Genomic DNA, 25,803 nt, shown 5'->3' on the forward strand with positions numbered 1-25,803 from the left:
TTAGAAATTACTTTGCGATAGACTTCCGGGTAAACGAACGAGAAGTTGCGGTTGCCGTTTCACGGTTTGGAAAATGGCTTTCACATTTGCTGCATTTTGCTATATTTTAGCTCTTATTTTAACAGCAGTATTGATCTTCTTTGCAATTTTCCACGTAAGATTTGGTTATACTACTCATGAAAAAATATATCTTGTGTAACAATTGCATATTTTAGAGGTCCGTTCGAATTTCCTTCATAATTATTTTGTTGTTTTTTTATTTACATAATTACAAAATACAAGATCAAAATAAAAAAATCCAAATTCTCGAATTTTAACTTTCATACCAAACAATTAAAAACAAGTCTGGTATTTTATTATTTTTATTATAGTTTTTTCATGGTCAAGTTTAATGTCTGTTGTTGCAAAAGTTTTTGTATCTGATTATGTCACACTTATAATAATTGTTTTCTAATTTACCACTTTAACAGATCATTGCATTTGACGAACTTAAAACAGACTACAAAAATCCAATAGATCAATGTGGAAGTTTAAACCCCGTGAGTAATCTTAAGGAGGGGACAAGTTTGTTCTTCATATGTTTCAGTACTTTCATAGATCTTCAAATTGTTTGATTTATCAAAATCTTTCTGTACATTAAAATCTTAAATAACTTTTTTAATTATCTGTACATGAAGTATATAACTTTTAAACAAGTCTTTAATATTATTTGGCAGCTGTACTAATCTATATAATTGTACTGATGTACTGGTTCCTTTGTTCATTATTTTCAGCTTGTGTTGCCTGAGTATTTCATCCACATACTGTTCACATTCCTATTTATCACAGCCATGGAATGGTTTACTGTCATCATCAATATTCCTCTTATCGTCTACCATATAAGAAGGTAACATAGTTTCTATCAATTAATATGTTGAACATAATTTGGTATTATATAGTGATGAAATGATTGTCGCTGACCATAGATTGTGGATCGCTTGGAGCTCTTCGATGCTACTAATCGATTATGAAAGTGAAGTCTCAGACATCGCTGATAAAAATATTAGGGATTAATTTGGGTGTAAACTTCAAATTTTATTACCAAAAAAACATTTGCAGAAAGTAAAAAAAGTTATCCTGAATGTTTAAAAGGTAAAAACCTTCTTCACTTCACTTCAAAGTTTAATCATGGTTGTTGTTGACAATTTTTACCGCCATGATTGAATGTAAGGTCAGGCTATAAAGAGGAATTGGCCAGCGTTATGGGTTCTACTATAATCAGAAATACACAAACAGTACAAACGTTCTATAAATTTAATTAATAACAATTTTTTAAGTCAGAATTGAAATTACACAAAGTAATTCCAAGAAAATGAATACTGGTAATAGAAGGTGTAACTAATATCAGTAATGTTCCCATTTGTATACATGTATTTTTTTAATATATACATTTGTGGTATTTCTCTCTTATATAAACATACAGAGAGCAAATATCTTCATACCTGTATGAAGTTTTTCGAAGGTCATAGGTCATTACGTGACCTAATCACACGGCGCAGTAATATCTACATAAAAAGACTTACTCTACTTAGCAATATAGCATGTTTTTCATGTATAAAAATGTACAAAATACGCAAGTAATATAATAATCATTTTATTAACATTGTAAACGAGTATTTAACACAGTTCTTGATCGATTTTACAAAGAGAATAGAAAACTACCTGTTATAAGTTTCATGTCTGAGCTGCATAATCTCAACGTTTATCCTTATTTTTCTTGTAGACCTCTGAATGCTATAATTTTTTTTCATTAAACTTTACTCACAATAAATTTGAAAATCTGTTGGAAAATATCAATGTAATAGAATCACGCCACAAAAGCTGACAAACACTGCACTTCGGAAGTTCGGTAGACACACCTTCATCATCGAGATCGTTGTCTTTACAATGTAAGCTGTCACCAGTGTCTCCGTGTCAACATCATAATAAATATGCCTTACTGAAATCGTAGATATTATGTTTCTGATCCAATTTTATACTTGATTTCAAGTAAACTAGTCCGGAGAAGTGTCTCCATCCATCCCTTTCCGACCGAAATTCCTCCAACATTTAATTATCAAACATTGGACGTTTTTCTTGTATTTTTTTAACATCGAATATGGGTTCTCATGAATACAAAAATTCCCAGACACAAATATGCTCACTATAATTGATCACAAGTAGCCTTTCTTAGAATAGTCCCTTCAAAACAGAATCCTTTGCCAGATGAATTTGAAGCGTAACCACTTTTCAAGCCGATTTACACCTTGCGTAATTTGTCAAATCTACGACGAACAGTTAGTGCAATATTTATATTCGATTGTCGTCTCAAATGTATATATAAGTAATAAATAACAAGTTTAAAAACTTCACTGGGAAATGAAGTGGGTCGGTACGAGATCAAATCTTCTGAGAAGGCCTTCGGCCTTCACAGGATTTGATCACGTGGCCGACCCACTTCATTTCCCAGAGAAGTTTTTAAACTTGTTATTTATTTGTTAAATGAAGCTTCCTACAGGAATTAAACTCTTATTTTCAATTTTACTGAGAGAAAATAAATAATTAGAATACCTTCTCATAAAACAAATTTACTGAAAAATTATTTTGTTTATTTAAATAAACTGACTTTATTTATACTTGTTAAACTCTGAATAGAACAAAGATACAAATGTTGTTTTTATGATAATTATGATTTAACATGTTAAGGCAGGGTTCTCCACATTTGAAAATTTAACCACGGAGGAAGCTGCGCGAAGGCGCAATGCGACCAAAAACACGAATGCATGTTAGACTTCCTAACCTTCATTAATCGATTGGTTAATTCACAAAACTTAACCACTGCAGCACAAAAAGTTGAAATAACCAATAATTTTTTAGCTAAAAAATTAAAAATAAAAAGGATTATGTATCTTAATTACTCTACAAATGTACCAAAATTGGTCCAAAACTGTAGGAACATTTTGAAGGAATTTCAAAATAATATTTTGAAAGAGTAACCATGGCAACAGTATCCAAAAACTGATATACAGAATTGACGTTGCCTGTTATATAAAAAGTTTTATTTAAATATGACAATAACTGATGAATTGGTAGTACTTTAAAAAAAAGTTAACAGACACACAAACAAACGAAAGCCGACATCCTACTAATGCCTAAGCTTTTTTTAACTGCATGATCTATGAAAACTTACTGGTGGTATACATGGTAAAAGTAACTTAGTACAACCAGGGGCATTAATTTGCATTAATGTAATTTTGCTTTCTCTATTCTGTCTTTCTCTAAACGTTATTTTTTCTACATATTGCATTTTCGCTGAGTTTCCTCCATTGTTTATTCCTCCACGTGCCCGTGCTAAAAATAGTGCCACGCCAAAGTTTCATAAAAACGGGAGGTAACTCTAAAACTAAGACGAGGATTGGCACTTACGTACATTTTATCAGAAAGATAATAAAGTTAATACTTAAAAACAAAGCATGAGGAATTGATTATATACAAAGAATAGGAAATTTTGAAAGGGCTCATTTTTTTTTGGGCATACCTACTGCTCGTTATGATCTTTTATCAAATAGTGAACACGTTGGAATTTCCCGAAATTACATGTTTGTAATTTCTGAGTACTGGCATAATTGCCATACTTTCCAAAACCTTGCATGGACAGTTTTTGTAGACCCATCATTTTTGGCGAAAAATCGCCATATTTTGTGTGTGTGCGCATGCGCGGACTCTATTTTCGGAGTCTTTTTCAGTCTCAATTTCTTACTTCCGGAAACGCTGTTTTTGGAGTTCGTCTAGACTGGTACTACAGGATAATTAATTCTCAAGATATTGATCTTCAGCTGATTGACCCTCCATTGTCACGCTTCCCAGCATAGTCGCCGATCAGCGACCGTGTTTGTTTAGCACACTCCGCTTTCCCTCGAGGCATGCCAGATGCATGGCAGTCGTAGTATAAACACAATTAACTACTCAAGTCATTAAAAAGTAGGTGTAAATACTAAAATGCAACAAAAATTTAACCATGGCGGCCGCCGATTTTAACCATGGCGCAGCTCGTTTAACCATGGCGCTCATAAATTTAACCATGGCGGGCCGCCATGGTAAAACCCCTTATGGAGAACCCTGGTTAAGGAATCTCTTATTTTATTTGAAAGGTAAAAAAATCTTATTATTATACAAATATGGACTCAATGTAGGTCACTATGCATTTATAATGACCCAGGATGACAGATATTGACTGAAGATACATGTAGTATATCGATGGAGGGCGCTAGCCCGAGGTCGATATTCTCCATGTATCCGAGGTCAATATCTGTCATCCTGGGTCATTATAAATGCATATTGACTGTGCATTGAGTCCATATTTATTATATTATATAATTTCCCAAATTTATTAGTTCATAAATATCTTCCTAATGTTTACAGAGATAGTGATATGCTGTTGTTGTAAACCATAAATAAGTTGAATGAAAATGTTTCAGAATTTATTGAATTTTACTTCCAAAACTAACAACCAGAGTTTCCTTTCATTGAGCAACAGTCCTCATAATGTATAACAGAAATCATATTAATAATTAACAATAACAATAATTGTAAATCTATCACAACATGAATAACAAATAAATATATTAAAAATTGATATCACAAATGCTGCAACACCTGAGCCGAGTCAGAGCTTGAAAGGTAGTCATACATTTTTATTAAGTCAGCATCAGATATTGGAGGGTGGTGGTCTATTATTCTAACTATATGGTAGCCTGCCCCTGCCTCTTCAATTTCATTGTCATCCCTATTTCTTGTTAAAAAATAAATAAAATTTTCAATCCTCTAAATATATCTCATAAACAAATACCAAAATGAGTATGCTCAATGACTAGATAATTCATGAAATGAATATAAGCTGAAAATATTTCTGAAAATCGGGAGTCCTACCTTTAAAAAAAACTTGTTTTACTCTCGGAATAGTGGTCCCTTGATAATGTCAACGTCTGGTGGAATACATTGCAAAAATCTCTGTATACCCTGACGATATGGTAAGAGAGTGTTTTGTTTTTTTTTTTGTTTTTTTTTTTTGTACTTTTCCCCTTTGTTATTCCGAAGTTCAACATAAAATCTCAGCAGCAGATGATCAAGTTGTTCACATGTTAGGGAGTGTTGGTAAAATGGGTAGGCAAACCCGGGCCGGGGCAAATTAAAAACCGGGGCTGTTCCATATTTTTCGATTTTCTGTCTTAATACTTCATCAATCAAGTTGAATTTTTCAGAATATGTTTGATATAGGTTTATTTGTATTCGCTGTAAAAATTGCCTTGAAACACTCAGTAGTATAGATTTTATCGGCAGTTGCTGATTTCCAAGTTGGTAAAATGGGTAGGCAGTATCAAGTCAATATTTTAGAGTAATTTGACAAATGTGACAATGAACAAGTAATCTTTTGAATTATTCCGATGTTTAATAATGTGTATTAACTAGAAATAGTTATTTCTTTACTGGGAAATGCTTTTTTTTATGCTTAAATACACATTTTCATAAAAACCGGGTCATTGAAACTGGATCCGATCAACCGGGACAAACCTGAAAATTCCGGAATAATGATATCGCCGTTCCTTGTTTCATAGGGGGCTCTGAGGTTGTAAGCCAACACCTTTGTGGTATTGTCTAGCTCTTGACTCGTTGGTAGTATTTAAGTACATCAACATAATTTCTTTATATCTTCCTCTCCCCAATGAACATAACAAGCCACTTTTATTATCCCAAGCAGCTTAAATTATGTTTGATTAACATGATTAAAGTTTGGCACAAGACTTTGTATTAATATCCATATAATATTTAGGAGTGAAACGGTTCACCGCGGTATCGATTCACCGCGGTATTTTTTCTCGGTTTGATACACGGTGCAAAATCTCTAATTTTCGGTTCGGTTCATTTTTCGGTCGGGATCGTTATTCAGTCGGGTTTGGCATAAGGTAAAACACATTACTCAGTAAAATAAGTATAGAAAACGTAAATTTTTTATGACTGATAGCTTGTAAAATAATTTTTGACCGTCAAATAATTTTAATCAATTTCTTCTAGTCAATTTGCAAATAAAACTCGTAAAATATGTTACTAGATTTAGAAAAAGAAAGCATAAAACAACGTTGAATTTGTTTTCTTCTATCAAAATGTATCGTATCGAAAATAACCGAACCGAGACAAAATTATACAATACGTATCGAACCGTGAAGGAGGTGTATCGTTTCACCCCTAATAATATTATATGTCAAGATTCTTAAAATATTTTCAATATCAATAAAATTTAAATACAAACATCCAACAAATAACTTGAATAGAGTTTTTTTTTTTTCAGGTGACAATAGTAAAAAGTAATAAACAAGTATTTCGGATTTTTCGTAGTTGTCCCGGGTGATCGGATCCAGTTTTAATGACCCGGTTTTTCTAAAAACGTGTTAGTTTACTCAACAGAAACACATTTCAAGGAAGAAATAATTAAAAATAGTTTAGATATACTGTTAAACATTAGAATAATTCATAAGTTTATTAGCTTTTTGTCAAATATGTCCAAAAAATCGTAAAATGTCGGCTTACTGCTGCCTACCCATTTTACCAACTTGGAAATCAACAATCGCCGATAAAATCTGAAATACCGAGTATTTCAAGGTAAATTTTACAACGAATAAAAATAAACATATAACAAACATAATCTGAAAATTTCAGCTTGATTGATAAAGTATTAAGACGGAAAACTGAAAAATCCTGAACAGCCCCGGTTTTTAATTTGCCCCGGCCCGGGTTTGCCTACCCATTTTACCAACACTCCATGTTAGGCCTTCAAATTCTGCACTGATTTGTTTAGAAAGTAAGTATGCCCGAAAAATGAAAATGTTAACAGATATTCTTGTTAATCGTTTCGTATTCTCAGCCTCAGAGTTCTTCACTATATCTTTTAAATCTTCCTCACTACAACTCACAAACTTGCGAGCTTTCGTATCTCTCGACGCCATATTTGATCGAAGCGAAAGTGAAAACGAGACAGCTCGTGCGAGTCAATATTCGCTTTCAGCGGTCATTATCAAAAAATTATGACTTCATATTGACCAATCAGATTACCGGATTTCACAAAGTTATATAATTATGATATAGCCGATTATCAATTGATTATGTGTTTCCGATTGCAACCGATTATCGATTATGATTTTTCTCCGATTATTCATCACTAGTATTATATTACAATGAAACAAGAGGCATTGATTGACTAACAGTGACTAACTCTGTGAAGACAGTAGACACTTTCAAGGGTAGACAAATAGAATTTTGTAGCACTTGCCCTCGGACAGGTTACCATCAAATAATTACTTATAACACAAAATTAAATCATTATCATTAACAATAAATTATTTCTCAACTGAGACTCTATGCAAGAACCAATCTAAACCATATCAAATAGAGGTGGGACAAATATACAGATACACCAATACATACCAATATTTCCTGCTAAGATACAGTTTACGATACAGTAAAACTCGGTTATAGCGAAGTTCTGGGGGCCTGAGAATTTACTTCGCTATATCCATAATTTTATATCCGCATAACAAATTCCTTGAAGTATACATAGCGACTTTGCAATATAGATTTTTTTTCCTTGAAGTAAGACTACCAAATGTATTTAGGGAAGTATAAAATATAAAATTTACCTTGGAGTTCAAAAATTTTCAGATGAATAGTGTTCTAAATATATATACTTACAAAGTTAATGTCAGGTCAATATTTTAAAAACTAGATTCTTTAAAAATTCGCTATAAAAGATGTAAATTTCACTATTTTTAACTTATAGGGGACACAGAATCAGTTCGCTATAACCATAAATTCATCATATTAGAGTTCGTTATATCCATAATATTTTACAAGGAATTGTTAAGAATTTCACCAGGGATTGCAAAAAAACTTCGTGATATCCATAAATTCGTTATAGCCGTGTTCGTACTAAATGAGTTTTACTGTAGAAGCATTGATATATCAGTACAAAATGATGCACATACAACCTATCAAAAAATTGAAAATGAAAGTAGTCTTGGAAAATGGCGACGTGTAATCGAACTTTACAAAGTGAAGAGATGATATTGATATTGAAAATGTGCTTTAGCTCTAATAAGTTGTAGATATGGGGGAACATTTTCACCTTTTAGCATCCTTGGGAGATGAGATTAGAAAAGTTCAGTCTGTAATGCACGTTATATACAGAAAGTATCTTTTCCACAACAGGTGATACACATCTGACCCAAGAACCAAACTGTTTGAATGAGGCCATTAGGCAAACAGTTTAGATCAAGGGGTCGACAAAATGCATTTTGCCCGAGAACATAGTCAATAAATGTTTTGTTATACCTTTTATTTTTATATACCGGTATTCAATTTTTTTTTAAATACATGTATCTTGTGCTGGCTTCCATGATGTAAATTTCCTTTACCCGCACTGCAGTAAAACTTGGTCAATTCTGTCACTGTTGAAAACCATCGAATGCAAATAAGATTTAGCTGATCCCACCCACAGTGTGACGTAAGCAGTCCAATATCTCACCAACAGGTCCAGTATCTTATTCTGGGATCAAACATCGATTTATTTATGACCGCTCAGTAAAACATTGGAAATGTTAGATTTTTTTTAGTATAGATTTATATAGGAACCAATTAAAGGTATAGCAATGTTATTTATTAGTGTCCACTGTGGCACTAAGAGCTTGGAACAAAGTATGGATTCCCTTATTTTCATTAAAAAGAATTAAAAATTTTTCAACAAATTGTGGATTAATTATTTTGTAAACTTAACATGGTTATTGAAATGTACATTTGACGTTTCTGATGAATTTTTAGTCAATAATATTGATGAACTACATACATATATGTATTAGAAAATTCAACTTGTTTATAGACATTTGGCAATACATACATGTAAAATTGTTTTTGTGAATTTTTAGTCAATGATGAAATATAAGTATTGATTCAAAACCACAATCATGTGATTTCAATTGATATAAAATATTTTGTTGGTTTTTGTCAAGACAAATAAAATACTAAGTTTATTATAGTTTTCTAATTTTATCATACTATCGAGATACATGTATCGTATCTTACTATATGTATTGAGATACATATCATATACTAGCATAACTTTTGTATCTTTCCACCCCTAAAATATCTACATTTATAATTTTACTATGAAAAACACTACTGCATGCCAATTGAGCAACTCCATGCAGTTTTCACAAACTGTGTTTGTTCACCATTTAATACCTCCAGTTTTAATATCAATAACACATTTGTATTCATGGCAAGAATTTTTAATTTGACAATAGAAAGGTCTAAAATCCTCTTCAACTTTTTAGGTCACCTGAGTCACTCAGGTGACCTATTGCTATCTCGTCGTGCGGGTGTGCGTCGTGCGTAAACTTTTCACATTTTCGACTTCTTCTCAAGAACCACTGGGCCAATTTTCACCAAACTTGCCACAAACTATCCTTGGGTAAAGATGATTCAAGTTTGTTGAAATGAAGGGCCACGCCTTCTTCCAAGGGGAGATAATTAAGAATTAGTGAAAAATTAATGGTATCTTTTAAAAATCTTCTCCTCAAGAACCACTGGACAAGGTAAGATGAAATTTGTATGGAAACATCCTCAGGTAGTGTAGATTCAAATTTGTTCAAATCATAACCCCCGGGGGTAGGGTGGGGCCACAATAGAGGATCAAAGTTTTACATAGAAATATATAGGAAAAATCTTTAAAAATCTTCTTCTCAAGAACAGCTAAGCCCTGATTGCTCATATTTATGTGGAAGCATCTTCAGGTAGTGTAGATTCGATTTTGTTCAAATCATGACCCCCGGGGGTAGGGTGGGGCCACAATGGATGATGAAAGTTTACATAGAAATATATAGGAAAAATCTTTTAAAATCTTCTTCTCAAGAACAGCAAAGCCATGATGAGTCATATTTATATGGAAGCATTCTCAGGTAGTGTAGATTCAAGTTTGTTCAAATCATGACCCCCGGGGGTAGGGCGGGGCCACAATGGATGATCAAAATTTACATAAAAATATATAGGAAAAATCTTGAAAAATCTTCTTCTCAAAAACAGCAAAGCCCTAATTGGTCATATTTATATGGAAGCATCCTCAGGTAGTGTAGATTCAAGTTTGTTCAAATCATGACCCTCGGGGGTAGGGCGGGGCCACAATGGAGGATCTAAGTTCAACATAGAAATATATAGGAAAAACCTTTAAAAATCTTCTTCTCAAGAACAGCAAAGCCATGATGAGTCATATTTATTTGGAAGCATCCTCAGGTGGTGTAGTTTCAAGTTTGTTCAAATCATGACCTCGGGGGATAGGGAGGGTCCACAATGGAGGATCAAAGTTTTACATAGAAATATATAGGAAAAATCTTTAAAAATCTTCTCAGGAACAGCAAAGCCCTGATTGATCATATTTATGTGGAAGTATCCTCAGGTAGTATAGATTTAAGTTTGTTCAAATCATGACCCCCTGGGGTAGGGCGGGCCACAATGGAGGATCAATTTCTGAAATAGAAATATATAGGAAGGTATCTTCTGATGAAGAACTGCAAAGCCATGATTAGTCATTTTGATATGGAAGCATCTTCAGGTAGTGTAGATTCAAGTTTCACCCCCGGGGATAGGGATGGGCCACAATGGGGGATCAAATTTTTTTTACATAGGAACATATTGGAAAATATCTTCTTCTCAAGAAGTGAAAATCATGTTTAGTCATTTTGATATGGAAGCATCCTCAGGTAGTGTAAATTCATTTTTTTTTTTCAAATGATAACCCCCAGGGGTAGTTTGGGGCCCAATGGGGATCGAAAGTTTTACATAAGAACACATAGAAAAAATATTTCTTCTCAAAAACAGAAAAGCTATGTTTAGTCATATTGATATGGAAGCATCCTCGGGTAGTGTAGATTCAAGTTTGTTCAAATGATGACCTCTGGGATAGGGAGGAGCCACAATGGGGGATCAAAATTTTACAAAGGAATATATGGGAAAAATTTTTTAAAATCTTCTCAAGTACAACAAAGCCATTTTGTTATATTGACATGGAAGCATCATCAGGTAGTTTAAAATTCAACCCCCACCCCCAACCCCCAGTAATCTTTTCAATACTGAACTGATTTGTGTCTAGCTAATGTGCTCAGGTGAGCAATGTGGCACATGGACCTCTTGTTTTTTATATGTCATCAATAGCCCTCATGTTTTACTTCTTGTGTATATTTTAACAACACATGAATGGGTAAATTCTAGAGGAGTATTTGAGGTAGTGATCAACAGCAGTGAAACAGGTGCTCTGCTCTGATTCATCGTAAGTTATTTTAATGGCAGTAACACAAATGATTTTTTTTTTCGGAAAAGCAACTGTCCGAGGGCAGGCACCACTTATCAAAAACTTGTCCGTCAAACAAAATTGGTTGTCCTGGACATTGGGTAACCTATTTGTCTAGCCCTGTTTTTGTTTTGTGTATTGGTCCCCTTTTTCAAGTTATATTAATTCTGTGTGGAAGAGGATGGGTGTTGTAAAAAGCCTCAAATTTTAGCTGTTTTTGCCCCTCGGTTTAAATTGCTTGACACTGTTGGTCATTCCAATTGTTCTTCTTTCTGTCTATAAGCCAATCTGCATTTTAAATGGCTAATTTACTAAGGAAATGTTAAATTTATATATGTTATTTGGCATGAGCCAAATTTATGGACCTTTTTGTTTTGATGCAAAGTAAGTGAGAATGTTTATGAGTAACGGTATTTTTTTGTAAGGAGTCTGATGCTCCTTGTAAACTGCTTTTTCCAAGACAATTTAAATCTCATTAGTTTTGGTACTCAGAACTTTAGAGTTTCTTTTTTTTTAATGTTGATTTACAAATAAATAGTCCTATCTTTAGTGAAGGAAAGAAATAATAACTTGTTGAAAAACTTTCAGGTATATAAACCGACCAGTTATGAGTGGGCCAGGTTTATATGACCCTACTACAATCATGAATGCTGATGAACTGAATAGAGCCCAGAAGGAAGGGTGGATCAAGCTAGCGTTCTATCTCATCTCATTTTTCTATTACCTGTACAGGTAAGAAACATAGTAGGGGGAGGGGTAAGGGTTACAGCTTATAAACCAGTAGCTGTTAGAGTGTTTATCTTAAGGTAACAGAGTAGAGAATGGTAGTTCTTGTTGGGGTGTCAGATTCAGAAATTAACATATTTTGATAGATATTCTTTAATAATGAAGGAGGTATGCTACACCAAATTTTTATTTATTGGATGTTTAAAGCATCTCTTTTTGAAATATGATTTTTTTCACTGAAAATCTGAAATAAGCTATTAATAATAAGCACTTGAAAAATGAGACGGGTTTGTTGTGGGAGGTATATACTGAGGGGGTGTCCATTTGTCCACTACACTTGGGGGCAGTCATCCCTTATCCGCAACACCTACTATACCATTGAGTAAAATTTAATGAAATTTTCCAGAATCTTCATTACGTAGTGCCTTTATGCACCTCCTGTATTTCTTATTTCAATCAGAAATATATTTAGGGTTTCCCAAAACATGCACACTGCATTATTTCTATAATATTGGGGTACCAACCTCCTTTACCACTGATTATGTAATGAGACTTTAAAAGAATCTTTATCACATGGTGCCATCATGCATATCTATTCTGTAATTTGATAAAAGGATATTTGGGGTTTCCAATAGCAAAACTCTAACTTGCTATTCTTTATTTAACACTGAGGGTATCCATCTTTTATCTGCAACTCCTTCTGTACCACTGTATAACATTTAATGAGATTTTCACAGAATCTTTATTCATTGTGCCATTGTGTACCTCCCATGTTATGTTTTGTTCAGACAGATATTTGGGGTTTCCCATAGCAAAACATGGACTTTGCCATTATACTGCATAAAGGGAATCATACCCATTTTGTTGATGTAACTCCTACTTTAACCACTGAATGAAATTCAATGGAACTTTCACAAAATCTTATAATTTATATGTATCTAGTAAGATATGTCAAGAAGACAGTTAACACATTTTACCTATTTCATTAAAAAAAAATATTTATGAATATGAAAGTCATAATTTATTAATATTTTTGAAATTATGTGTAAAATTTTCAGGAAAGATTTTACATTTATAAGGGGATCTTTAAAAAAAATTGTTTATTTGCCCTCTCCTAACTGACTGGCTTGAAATGGCTCAACTCAAAACTTTTTTTTTACCTCCAGGAAACGGTTATTTTTTCTTTTCATTCTGGAATTTTTTCATCCTGTCAACGAGTTTGTTTAATATATTTTGAAAATTCAATATTGATGTTGAAATTTTCTAGGGAAAAAATTTCCCCACCTACCTACTGACCCAGTTTTATCACTATGAGTTGGGAGAGGGCAAAGAAACATTATTTTAAAGAACGTCTAGAAAAATTATGTAATATACAATCATAATTTAAATTGAAACAAAATTGCAAAATTTAAGGAAAATCAATTATTTTCAAATTTGAGCCTATTCTAATCTAAATTAAATTAATCCCGATGGGAATTATACAATTTTGAAATATTTAACAAATTCAAAAAATACCTGATTGCTTGGCTGAATTTGGTTTCAAAATAATTGAACTTTTACTAAATCAAATTGATTCCTCCATGGTAACTGCATCAGTAATTTGTAGAATTTTTATTTTGTGGGATCAGTTTTATTTAGTTTGGGTTAGTGCAAATTGAAAATAAGCAACTTTTCTTAAATTTTTTAAATATCATTTCAATTTCTTTTTAAACATGACTGTCTGATATTTCTTTCTAAGTGTAAATTGTTTCCTGAGGAGTTCATCCATAGATTTAAAAGACATTAAAAAATGAATAAAATCAAATAAAATAAAGAGCTTTAATTGATCTTTCAATTATGAATTCATATTTCAAAAGAGATACTTTAAACATCCATAAATTAAAATTTTGGTGTGGCACACCACCTTAAAAGAAGCTTTATCATTTTTGCTTTAATCCCAGAAAAAATGTATGATAAACTGTTTAACCTGGTTACATTAAAAATAAATTGTTGAATATTTTTAGCATGATCTACACCCTGGTGTCAGGGTAGAGAGGAGCTGATAGCTAAGAAGATAAATACTTTGGAGTTTTGCATGTGTGCATTCAGAACAAGACAAACAGTACAGTAATGTGATTCAAAGAGGATGAAACACACATTGTTTGCCATACTTTTAACCTTGAAATCAAATTTATTGTCCAAAGTTTCTTTTTTTTTATTTGATGTTTCTTGGTGCAATATTGTCTTGTATTTCTCACAGTTTGTGTAACCGTATTTTTTTAACCTTTGTTTAATTTTACCTAATGTATCCAGTCTCCTCACTAAAGTAGGGTATTTAAAAGTACAAAAAGAGCATGTCATCAATTTAGGACAGGGGGAGAAGGGTGTTAAAGTTGCACAAACTTACTTGTGTGCCAATTATGATATGCTTCTATAATAGTCAAATAAGTATCGTTTCAAAATGAATGTATTTTTTTTAAAATAAAAAAATGTATTTTTTTTCATTCTAAATGTTTACATACTAGTATTTGTTAGTTGCTTTTAGGTGAAAAGCAATGTTTAAATTTATTTTTCTTTTTAATACACTATATTGTTTAAACAGTGCAAACGAGTCAAACATAAGTCATAAATGATGAAATATCTAAGTTCCAAGCCACCCCCAAAAAATTGTGTAGGATCAGGGATCGACATTGACGGCTGTCCGATTGCCCGGGACAAGTAAATCCTCATTTCGGGCATGTGAAACTGTCAATGTACTTGTCTGATCGGGCAAGTGAATTTTTCTTATAGAAATGTACATATTTAGTCAGTTTACATTAATTTATGAATAAAACAATAAACTGAATACTTGATTTCCGCCAGATACCTGACTGACATTGATTTACATTAGGAAATCCTTGGTAGCGTTTCTAGAATATACGGACCATTTAAAAATCGGGTTCATTATTCTGTTTTCTTTCGTGATAAATACGCTCTACTTATAACAAATTTGTTAACTTCTAATTGGGAAATTCATTCACAGAATATAAGTAACACGATGTATCCCAATCCAGATATGTATGTTTCATACCAATTGTCTTCCTTTACTGTTGCTTGTTATCTCTGAAAATCACGATTCACAAAAGGATTCTACGGAAATTAATTTTTAAAGATATGAAGTTTATTAAAAGAAAACGGAGGGATAATGCTGAATTGCAGTGTGTTAACATATTAAATTGACAAGGACAGTGATACACATGTACAAACGAAGCATCGAAATTACTTTTTTATGTAGCTCAACTTGCCAAGTTGACAGTAGTGTATTTAGTCACATTTTTTCTTCTCAGTTTACAGTTATAAATAATATTTTTCTTCCCTAATTTTGGGCAACCAAGTTTTGCATTCGGACAAGTCCAAGTCTGAGATCACTTGCCCGAAGGACAAGTGAATCTAAAAGTTAATGTCTATCCCTGAGGATGCCCTGCATCTGAGGCTCCATCTTCTCAATTTTAGTATTTTATCTCATGTATTAAATAAAAAAGTAATCCTCTTTTCAGTATTGAGGGCTAATATGTTACATGTGTCATTGATATATTTTTCTCTTCTTGAATTTGTACTCAGTGTGTACTTAAATCAGGAACAAATATTTTTATGTTTTATAGATGTGTAAAAAGCATATTTACATCAATTTTTTTTTCTATGCTTTAATATGCTCTGTGTTGCATTTGAACAATTTTAATTGAAATAAATGTGATTTTAGTACATGAAATTTTATTGCCTCTTTCGGTTGTAGAGGGTTTGTACACTTAGCTTTGACTTTCTGTATGTTTGTCAATCTACACATAAATCAAGCTGTATTGTATGAATTTCAGTGAAGTTTCCTACAAAAAAAAATCCCCCAAAGAAATATTTTGTAGAAGATTCTATAATGTTAGAAGTATGAATGATTGGATCCCCCTTACCTTTCCTCTCCCTTGTAATTTTGTGGGAAAGGGGGAGGGGGTAATCATCTTGAGACACATTTCAACATGTATATGAAAAAATGATCCAATTTAATCCTGCCCTGAATATGATTTACTTTCATCCTTGTATTACTATTCTCAGGACTCTGCTTATTACTTGAAGACCTAGATGTGTTCCCTGCAGCTGGTATCTGTCTGTTACTTTTTTGTTTTTGTTGTTGTAAGCCTAGATCTAGATGTAGTATATGGTGTCTGTCTCACTCTGTCTGTTTCTTGTAGGCCTAGATGTGATTTATGGTCTCTTGATTATTACTTATAGGCCTATGTGTTGTCCGGTGTTGGATGTCTATTAATTGTAGGCCTGTGTGTTCTCTTGTGTCTATGTGTCTATTAAATGTAGGCCTGTGTGTTCTCTTGTGTCTGTTAATTGTAGGCCTGTGTGTTCTCTTGTGTCTATTAATTATAGGCCTGTGTGTTCTTTTGTGTCTATTAATTGTAGGCCTATGTGTTCTCTGGTGTCTATTAATTGTAGGCCAGTGTGACTGTCTATTAATCGTAGGCCTGTGTGTTCTCTGGTGTCTGTTATAGACGTTCGTGTTCTATGGACTCTGTTAATACTTAGCCGACTTGTAAGGCAGTTACGTTTTCAATAACTTTTGCCTGTTTGGATGATATGATAAAAAGTTGGGGGGGGGGGATAAGAAAAAAAGTTGACGGAAAAAAACTAGATTATTTTCACAATGGCATGCAAAATGCGTGTATACTAATTACCTTTTGTATCTGCATGAACTTGACACCAGTCATGACATGACATATGGTTGTTGTCTAATTGTCAACACCATCCTTCAGTTTTTGTAATGGAAATTTTAATCATACCCGCACTTTCTAAAGGAGGTTCGGGTATATTGTTATCCTGGTTCGTCTGTCACACTTTCTTCTTCCTCAAACTACCGTTACATTTTAAGCAGTAGCCAACTCAACTTTTCAAATGTACTTAGTTGGAGGTGCCTTGAACATTTGCAAAGCAGTTTCTGAAATTTTCATTTTCACCCTGGGGCCAAAAGGGGGTAATAAAAGGTTTTTGATGATAAAAGGTTTTTTCTTCAAAAACCTGGTTCCCTGAATTCCTCTTGAATTTTTTGCAGTAGCCTAGTCATCTTTTGGAATATGGTTAGGATTGTCCTGTAGATGTGCAATATTTCGATTTTTCACCCTGGAGGTGACTGGGGGGCAAAACGACTTTCTTTTACAGAAACCTTTTTCTCTGGACTCCTCTTATATTTTTTTGCAGTAACCAACTCATCTTTTTGAATATGAATGGGAGTGTCCTGAAGATGTGCGATATGTGGCCCCCAGGGTGAAAATGAAATTTCCGAAATCTTAATGCACATATACAGGACGCCATCATTCTAAAGATCATTTGACTACTGTATAAATTGTAAGAGGAGTTTGGGAACCAGGGTTTTTAAAAGAATAAATGTCGTTTTTTCGACCCACGTTTGGCCCCCAGTGTGAAAATGAAAATTCCAAAACCTTATTGCACATATAAAGGACACCAGGAATCATCTTCAAAGGATTATTTAGCTACTGCGTTAAATGAAAGAGAGTTTAGGGACACCCCCCCCCCCCCGAAAAATGTAATTTTCAACTTCTATGTCGCCCCTAGGGTGAAAATGAAAATACTGAAACCTTGTTGCATATCTAAAGGACCCCACAAAACATCTTCTAAAAGATGATTAGGCAACTGCATAAATATAAGAGGAGTTCTGGAAACCAGGTTCTTGTACAAAAAACGTCATTTTTTTTAATCTCCGTTTGGCCAGAAGGGTAAAATTAAAAATTCTTAAACTTTCTTGCACATCTACATGCTGGACACCACTTATCATATTCCAAAAGATTAACTGGTTACTGCTTAAAATAAAAGAGGAGTTCGAGGAAGAAGAAAGTGTGACAGACGGACGGACCAGAGTAACAACAATATACCTTAATTTTCTTTAGAAAGTGTGGGTATAACTAGTGTTGCAGTAAGCAGCATGTCAAATTCTCCTATATACATGTAGATTTTTAAAAACTGTTATTTATATTCCGTTGTAAATAATCACAATATTTAGATAGCGATTAAAGGAGCGACAAGTATCATGAAAACGTCACTGATATCTATATATGGAAAGCTAACGGGTTCAAAATTCCAACTCTGTCATTTTTAAAGCTCTATATGCTGTATTAGTTGGATTTTTTTTTTAAAGAAACGAATGTCTACTTTCTGCAAATAAGTCATTTCCACTTAATCACTTTTAAAAATAATCGATATCAAATTATTTATCCTCCATGTCGGATAATAAACGCCTCTTTTTGAATTATTCAAGATCACGTGACCCTGCAAGCTGAATTTAAAAAGTAGACTAAATAGCTACGCGAAAGCGAAAGCGTGAACGGCCTATTGATGGAAGTTTACGCATTCAATGATTAAAGAAAGAAAAGACAGGGAGACAGGGGACGGAATAGAGAAACATCTTTATTGGCAACCATTTTGAGTGACGGAATTATGTGAAGGGGGAGTTAAACTTCATATTTAACTATGAGCTTGCAGGGTAGTTGGTTGACAGGTCACACACATCAAGCCTTTATAAATATGCATAATAAAATCGTCTTTTTCCCAGACCAGTACTTTATTACTACCGATTAATAACTCGTCGAATTCGCATGAAAGCTCCTTTTTTCAGGTTATCATGCTATAAAATGGGCTTGGTTTCCAGCTGTACAAAAAATTGTGTTTGATACGGCATGTATAACTTTAAAATGTACACATGTAATTTCAAGATTTTAAATCATACATGTAAGTTAAGTTATCAATTGTTCTATCACAGTTTGTTAATTGTAACTATCCAACATAACTTGTCTTGTGTAAAATGTACAAGTTTTGTCAATGCTAATGTAAAATTCTTAGACTTGCTATTTTTTTTAAACTTGTGAAATGTTCATTGTACTTTATAAAGCGAAGTATGACACTTACTTACAAGGTGTCCATATTTCCTAGAGAGGGGGGGGGGGGTCCAAGGTCATTTCTTAGTTGTTGGGTACACAAGTTATTAGAAACAACAAAAATTGTAGGTCTTAGTCGTAAGTTGTTTTTTTTTTAAACGTGACCCTGACCGCTCTTACCCCCTCCCAGGACTGGTATTTAGTGATGTCAACGAATATTCAAGTACACGACTATCGCTCGGTCATACCGAATATCAACTAAATAGTTTTTTTTACTCTGTTACTCGTTAAAAAATATGCAATTGAATGGTAATAATCATTCTAAATTCAAGTTAAAAGGTTTAGAGAATTTTTTCTCTAGCTTGACGATTGATGTAAAAGATTAGACATCCCTCTGATGAGGATCAAGTTATTACATACTTAAGCAAACATATACATATAACTGGAGAAATATGAGTGTGCGTAATTTTATATTTCTCTTGATGTCTATCCACTAGTATATCCATTATAAATCAATGAAATATGGAAATAACGAACAGTAATCAAGCTCAAAAGTTCATTAAAATAATACAAATCGGGAGCAGAGTAAACAATGACCCCTAAATAACAACAGAGTTGGATCAGGTGCCATGGAAGAGTGGGCATCCCCTGTCGACCGGTCACACCCGCCGTGTGTTCATTGTCATGATTCGGCAAACGGAAAAATCCGTAGACAATTCAGTGTTTAAATAATGGCGTAACAATTTGAAAAAAAAAAACGTTAGTCAGCATTCGACTTAATAATAGATTGCATTTATTAACAAGGTCATTGTTTCGACCATAGAACTTGCGAAACGATGGCTTTACACGAGACTGTTGATATTTTGTTTCATAAACTTATTTGTCAGTAGCTTGCCTCGTTTTAGAAATTGTTTGTACCGGAGAATGCTCTTGTTTATTGAATCAACTGGGAGATATAAACCCCATATGCAGGTAATAAGGGTTTATTGCTACATAAGTAAGGGAAGTTGACCATAGAAATGTTGAAGTCATCACGGTTATCATAAAGTTTCGTTGGAGGTATGCCATTAATGTATTTCTCAAGTAAATTATCCAAATGTAACATGGACTGATGTGTCAAAATCTGTAGTGTTTTTATTTAGAATTTAATGGAAGATATTGAATCGATCTAGGAATCGATCTAGGAATGAAAATCAATGTTATTAATTGATGGAACTTCATAGATATATCTAAATTTCGAATTGAAGGCCAAGGCAAGCTACTTCTTTTTTCATGTAGAAGTTTTTGAATAAATTCTGCTTCATATGAGTACAAAAATAGGCCTGCTTATAACGGAGCACAATTAGTACCAAAGATTGCTGGAAAACTTGATCTCTAAAAACTACATAGATATTGTCAATCAGAATTTTAATATTAACGGAGTACTTGTGTGTAAAATCCTTACAGTCAGTAAACCCATATTATTATTTAAACGTCCAATTTTTTTTTTTTCATTTGATGAAAGAAATTTCACTTAAATTTGGCCATGAAATCTGTTTACTTTCTAAAGATGAAATTCCTCAAATCATATTTCAGTATTTAAAACTTTTAACATTTCAGTCAACCAAGGTGAGTTCGATCTACCCTACACATATTGGATTCCTAAACTTCATAAAAATAGAGATACATTGCAGAGTCAAGCAAATGATCTACTAAGCCCCTATCCTTACCTTACAAAAATATGAACTGCTGAATAAACTTAGACGTACTGTGTTACAGCATATTCCTGAAGTGATGTAAATCAGATGTGGATTCTCAAAAACTAAAAAGAAGTTTTAGAAAACTTAAAATCCAAAAAATTTTCAAAAGTCAGTAAAATCAAAACGTATAATCTTTCTACACTTTATACAACCATTCCTCTCGATAAAATTAAAAAAAAAACTAGGCTCTTTGATATCACAGACGACCGCTTCTTCAGTAAAAATGGAGCTTTTCGTATCTTAAAATTGATTATCAACAAAATTACTTTGTGAAAAATCACTCTGATTCTACACACAAGTACTCTAAAGTTGATGTTAAAAGGATGCTGGGGTTCCTTATTGACAACATTTATGTTGTCTTCGGAGACCAAGTCTTCCATCTAACTGTTGGAATTCTGATGGATGCTTCCTGTTTTTTTTAATTCTATGGTCGTTATAATTTTCAGGGGTCCGTGTTCCCTGCCCTCTTTACAAAATTGTTTTGTTTAAAGATTTTTTGAGATCGATTACTGTTCGTTATCTTCAATTTTTTTCATTATAACTTGTTGCAATTAATTGCAATTAAGTAAGTCCAATGGTAATAACTTTACCTTGTAATTACACATGCTGTATTATGTACTATGGCGGAAGCTATATAATATGGATCTAATACCAGTACATGTGAATGGTGAGCCCCTTAAAAAAAGAAACGAATTGATTCTGTACAATGAGGAAGTGATAAAGAAAAAAAATGATTCTCTGAGGAAAGGATAAGGAAGTGATACTTGTCAACTTTTTTCCTCTCAGAGTGAGGAACAGGTAAATATGTAGTGATATTTTGTAAACTTGTGATATCTCCAGAGAATATATTGCATAACGTCAAAAAGTAATTGGTTAACTTTACAATATTAACCATGACTTTTTTTTCTTTTTCAGAACATTATCACAGAATATACTGTTTGCCAGTGAAATGGAATATTACAGCTGGGTGAGTTTCTTTACATATTTAATCCCATCAACTAAGATTCTAAATACGCAACATTATTGCTGTACTGAAAAGATTTTGTATTGTAAACGTATGGTGCACGGAATATTTGTCTCTAATCATTCTCATTTGCTGAATTTGTAGTGAAAATTTTTCATCTAAGCCGACCTTTATGATAAATACTGGTATAAAAGGCATTTTAACGAATATTCTTTATTATATTTTTAAATGAATGCATATAAATGTAAAATTCACTAACAGGAAAACATGAAATCAATGTAATATAACAGTACTTATTTAAATACAATAATTTTCCACCACAAAGAGTATAACGCTAAATATTGAATGACATAATCTCTTGGCAGATGTCCACGCTGTTGTTTGCTACTTTTGTAGCCGTTTTGAGGACTGGAGTTTCCAGTCATTGTACATCCAACCCTAGATGCGACTGTATCCCAACAAGAAACATGACTATTTTAGCAAACTGTTCTCACCTGGGAATCACAGAGGTACCAAAAACCGGACCGGATGTCGTTAGTCTAAATTTAGATCATAATTGTATCACTTTCCTGATGGCACCCTTTAGTCCCACACTTGTCCGTTTGGATCTCTCTTACAACCGAATTCAAAACTTTACAGACGATGTATTCGCAAACTTAACAAAATTAAAAACACTGAGCCTAGAAGGAAATAGATTACAACTGGACGAAAACGTTTACAGGCCACGAATCTTCCGAGACTTAAAGGCATTACAAGTTTTTAACATTAAGAATAATTCAATCCAGGTACAAAATTGCCGATTTCCGTACGGAATGTGGGGATTTCTCTACTCACTGAAGACCCTAAAAATTGATGTTATATCAACTGTAGAATTTGGACCACAGTTCCGCTCATTGACTCAGCTTACGGAATTGGATATATCAGGCCTGACTGGATTTTGCTCAATAGAAGTAATTAGCGACAGTTACTTTGAAAATATGCCTCACTTAGAAATAATGAACATGTCCGCTTGCAAATTGAAACATTTTGAAGCAGGTGCTCTGATAATGCTTAGAAACTTGACAATTTTTGATATTTCAAACAATGAAAGACTTACGTTTGCAAGTTTTCCAAATATATCACGTGATTTACAATTTTCTAATATAAAAGTTTTCAAAGCCATCAAAATTCACTGTACATTTGGAATAGGTACAGTATTACAAATCCGTGACATATTGCATTTTCAAAATACATCTCTTGAAGAAATTTATCTGGACGAAAATAGGTTAGCTCTGATAGAAAGACATGCTTTAAAATACACACCGCCTACCCTTAAACTTGTATCGATTGCCAATAATAAATTAACAATTGGGCCTTATGTACTGGATGTCATCTATTTGACTGGCATGGAAAAGCTGGATTTGTCTTTCCAGTTGGCTTCCAATCCAATGCACGAAATATTTGAGGCTTTTTATTGTGAGAATCCAATACGATCTCATGAAAACACAGAAGAAAGGTTTACCATTGGCCACAAAAATATTTCGTTGTTATGGCGAGTACATGTGCCAAGAAACCTACAGACTCTTATAATGAGAACGAGCAGTATACGTATAGGACTTTTTGGCGTTAATGTGAATCCCGAGAATAAGCTTTTACATATTGACTTGTCGCAAAACGTAATGAAAAGCTTCAATGGCCCACTAAGGGGTTTTAACGTGTTGAAATCTTTGGATTTGTCAGAATGTCTCTGTTCTTATATTTCAAAATTCTTCTTTGATTCTCTTACGCAACTGGAAGTTTTAAAGCTTAACAATAATCTTTTAGGATTTAGTTTGAGAGATGATGAGAATGGAGTAACGTTTAAAAGCCTAGTGAATCTTAAAGAGATGGACCTATCTGACAATCGAATACAGTTCTTGCCTGACAAAATATTCAAAAATCTACGAAATCTGCAGAAACTGAGATTACGATCCAACTATCTAACGGAATGGACAGTTAGAATCAGCCACATACGGAATCTTAGTGTAATTGACCTTTCTGTTAACCAAATAAAACAGCTAAACCACGATGCAACGAAATCACTTTCACAAATTTTAAAAAGGAATAAAGATTTGAAAATTTTATTGGCCAATAATCCCTTTGCGTGTAAATGCAGTTCCAAACATTTCCTACATTGGTCTCTCAGAAATCGCATGTACATTTCGGATTATCGACACATGGAATGCAAGTTAGATAATGGAACAAGTTTCAGTTTCCAGGACATTGAGTCGGTTTTACGAATCCTTGAGGTTCAATGTAAAGATTACCAATTAGTTATATTATCAGTTTCTTCTGCCATTGTGTTTTTCCTTACTATTATAGTTACTGGTTTGGTTTATAGATACCGATGGAAACTACGTTACTTGTTTTACATGACAAAAAACAAATACCGATTATCTAGCCCCATATGTCAAGACACATTTACCTTTGATGCCTTTATATCCCACGCTGATGAAGACAGTGACTTTGCAATATACGAGTCAATTTCCCAGTTAGAGGAAGAAAGAGGACTGCGCCTGTGCCTAAGTAAGAGGGACTTCCTTCCTGGTACAGAGATTGCAGCAAACATTACAGACGCCATTTGCAAGAGCCGCAAAACAATCATAATTCTATCCAACCATTTCCTGAACTCTTACTGGTGTATGTTTGAATTCAATATGGCAAGGATGGAGAGTATTTATACCCGGAATGGAAAAAATGTTCTTTTCATGATTATGTATCGACACGTGTCTGCTAAAACATTACCTTTGTCCCTATTAACCTTGGTAGAAAGTCAGTCCTACATTGAGTATCCTCATGACCCCCAAGGAAACATCGTATTTTGGGACAAAATAGCTGAGACATGTTCTAAGTCACATTCTTCTTGAATGCATGCATCATTTTCCTTATCTAAGCTACACTGCGAGAAAATTTATTCAACATAACAATAACAGTCCTTGTACATATAGGACAAAGGTGAAGATAACAAACAGTGATCGATCTAAAAAAAAAAAACTAAAACAATACAAATCTGTAAACAGGACATAAAACACGGACCCCGGAAATTCCAGAGGTGGAATCAGATACATCCCTCACTGACACCGGTCACTTCCGCCATGAGTCCTTTGTAATGATCAGCATATACATGTATACTGAACTGCTATCAAGAAGATTTGGGGGCAAAATTGAAGGCTGCCAGGGAGAAAACAAGAAATTGATCATTTACAAAGAACTTGGAATCCTTCATGAAAGGTAGGGGAGGGAAAAAAATTATTGGTAAAACAGAACTCTTATCAGAAGGGATGGTGTACATTTGACTGAGGAATGAAATTATATTTTGTCAGACTTCATAGATATTTTGCAAATGTTGTGTTAATTATTTATGTGGTGTAAACATTTTAAAAATTGCATATAATTGTACAGAATATTTTTGGAAGGCAAGATACATTCCATCCTCGACAATTACAAAAAGACCCGCATTCTACAGGAAACTCCAAATGAATAAACAACCCTATTCCATGGACATAGGGCTTTAAACCAAGTCCAATTCAGGAGGAAAGTGTAATGTATGGAGATAACGAACAGTATTCAAGCTCAAAAGTCCATTAAACAATACAAATTTTGGTGCAGAGCAAACACGGACCTCTAAAACATCACAGGTGGGATTAGTTGCCATGGAGAAGTGAGCATCCCCTGCCGAACGGTCACACCCGCCGTGTGCTCCTTGTCATGATCGGGTAATAACGGAAAATCCGTCGACAATTCAGTGGGTAAATAATGGCCTAACAATTAGTGTGAAAAACGTCAGTCAGCATTTGACTTTAGGATAAATTGTATTTGCTGACAAGGTCATTGTATTGACCATAGAACTTACGAAATGGCGACTTTAAACGAGACTGCTAATATTCTTGTTTCATATGTGGCAAACTTGGACTTAAACCCTTTGACTGTGTTCATCAAACGTTTTCTTTTAACAGGCCTTGGGTAATAGCTAGTGCTACAGAGAAACAAGAGACTGCCCCCAAACAATATCAGTTCCGTGATCGAGGACACATTTTTGGATACTCT

The 25,803-nt window shown here is 33.6% G+C and overlaps 2 protein-coding genes and 1 long non-coding RNA gene across 3 annotated transcripts; 2 read left to right on the forward strand and 1 right to left on the reverse strand.

Moving 5' to 3' along the window:
- The first annotated feature begins 51 nt into the window (after nucleotides 1-51).
- LOC133183299 (protein cornichon homolog 1-like) lies at nucleotides 52-15,808 on the forward strand. The gene is made up of 5 exons (XM_061318260.1): nucleotides 52-154; nucleotides 471-539; nucleotides 774-886; nucleotides 11,996-12,139; nucleotides 14,137-15,808. The coding sequence occupies exons 1-5, from the start codon at nucleotides 74-76 to the stop codon at nucleotides 14,162-14,164; spliced, it is 435 nt and encodes a 144-aa protein (XP_061174244.1). The 5' UTR covers nucleotides 52-73; the 3' UTR covers nucleotides 14,165-15,808.
- On the reverse strand, nucleotides 4,487-5,047 carry LOC133183300 (uncharacterized). The gene is made up of 2 exons (XR_009720621.1): nucleotides 4,948-5,047; nucleotides 4,487-4,804 (listed from the first exon to the last, which is right to left on the reverse strand). It is a non-coding gene; the product is annotated as an uncharacterized LOC133183300 (long non-coding RNA).
- Nucleotides 14,745-24,623, forward strand: LOC133182430 (toll-like receptor 4). Its single transcript, XM_061317278.1, has 4 exons — nucleotides 14,745-14,830; nucleotides 21,690-21,741; nucleotides 22,104-23,773; nucleotides 23,903-24,623. The coding sequence occupies exons 1-4, from the start codon at nucleotides 14,745-14,747 to the stop codon at nucleotides 24,621-24,623; spliced, it is 2,529 nt and encodes an 842-aa protein (XP_061173262.1).
- Nucleotides 24,624-25,803: the final 1,180 nt, after the last annotated feature.

This window comes from Saccostrea echinata, unplaced genomic scaffold, assembly GCF_033153115.1.
Source record: "Saccostrea echinata isolate AGI-Se365-2 ecotype Australia unplaced genomic scaffold, CSIRO_AGI_Sech_v1 ptg000009l, whole genome shotgun sequence".
Lineage (NCBI taxonomy): Eukaryota > Metazoa > Mollusca > Bivalvia > Ostreida > Ostreidae > Saccostrea > Saccostrea echinata.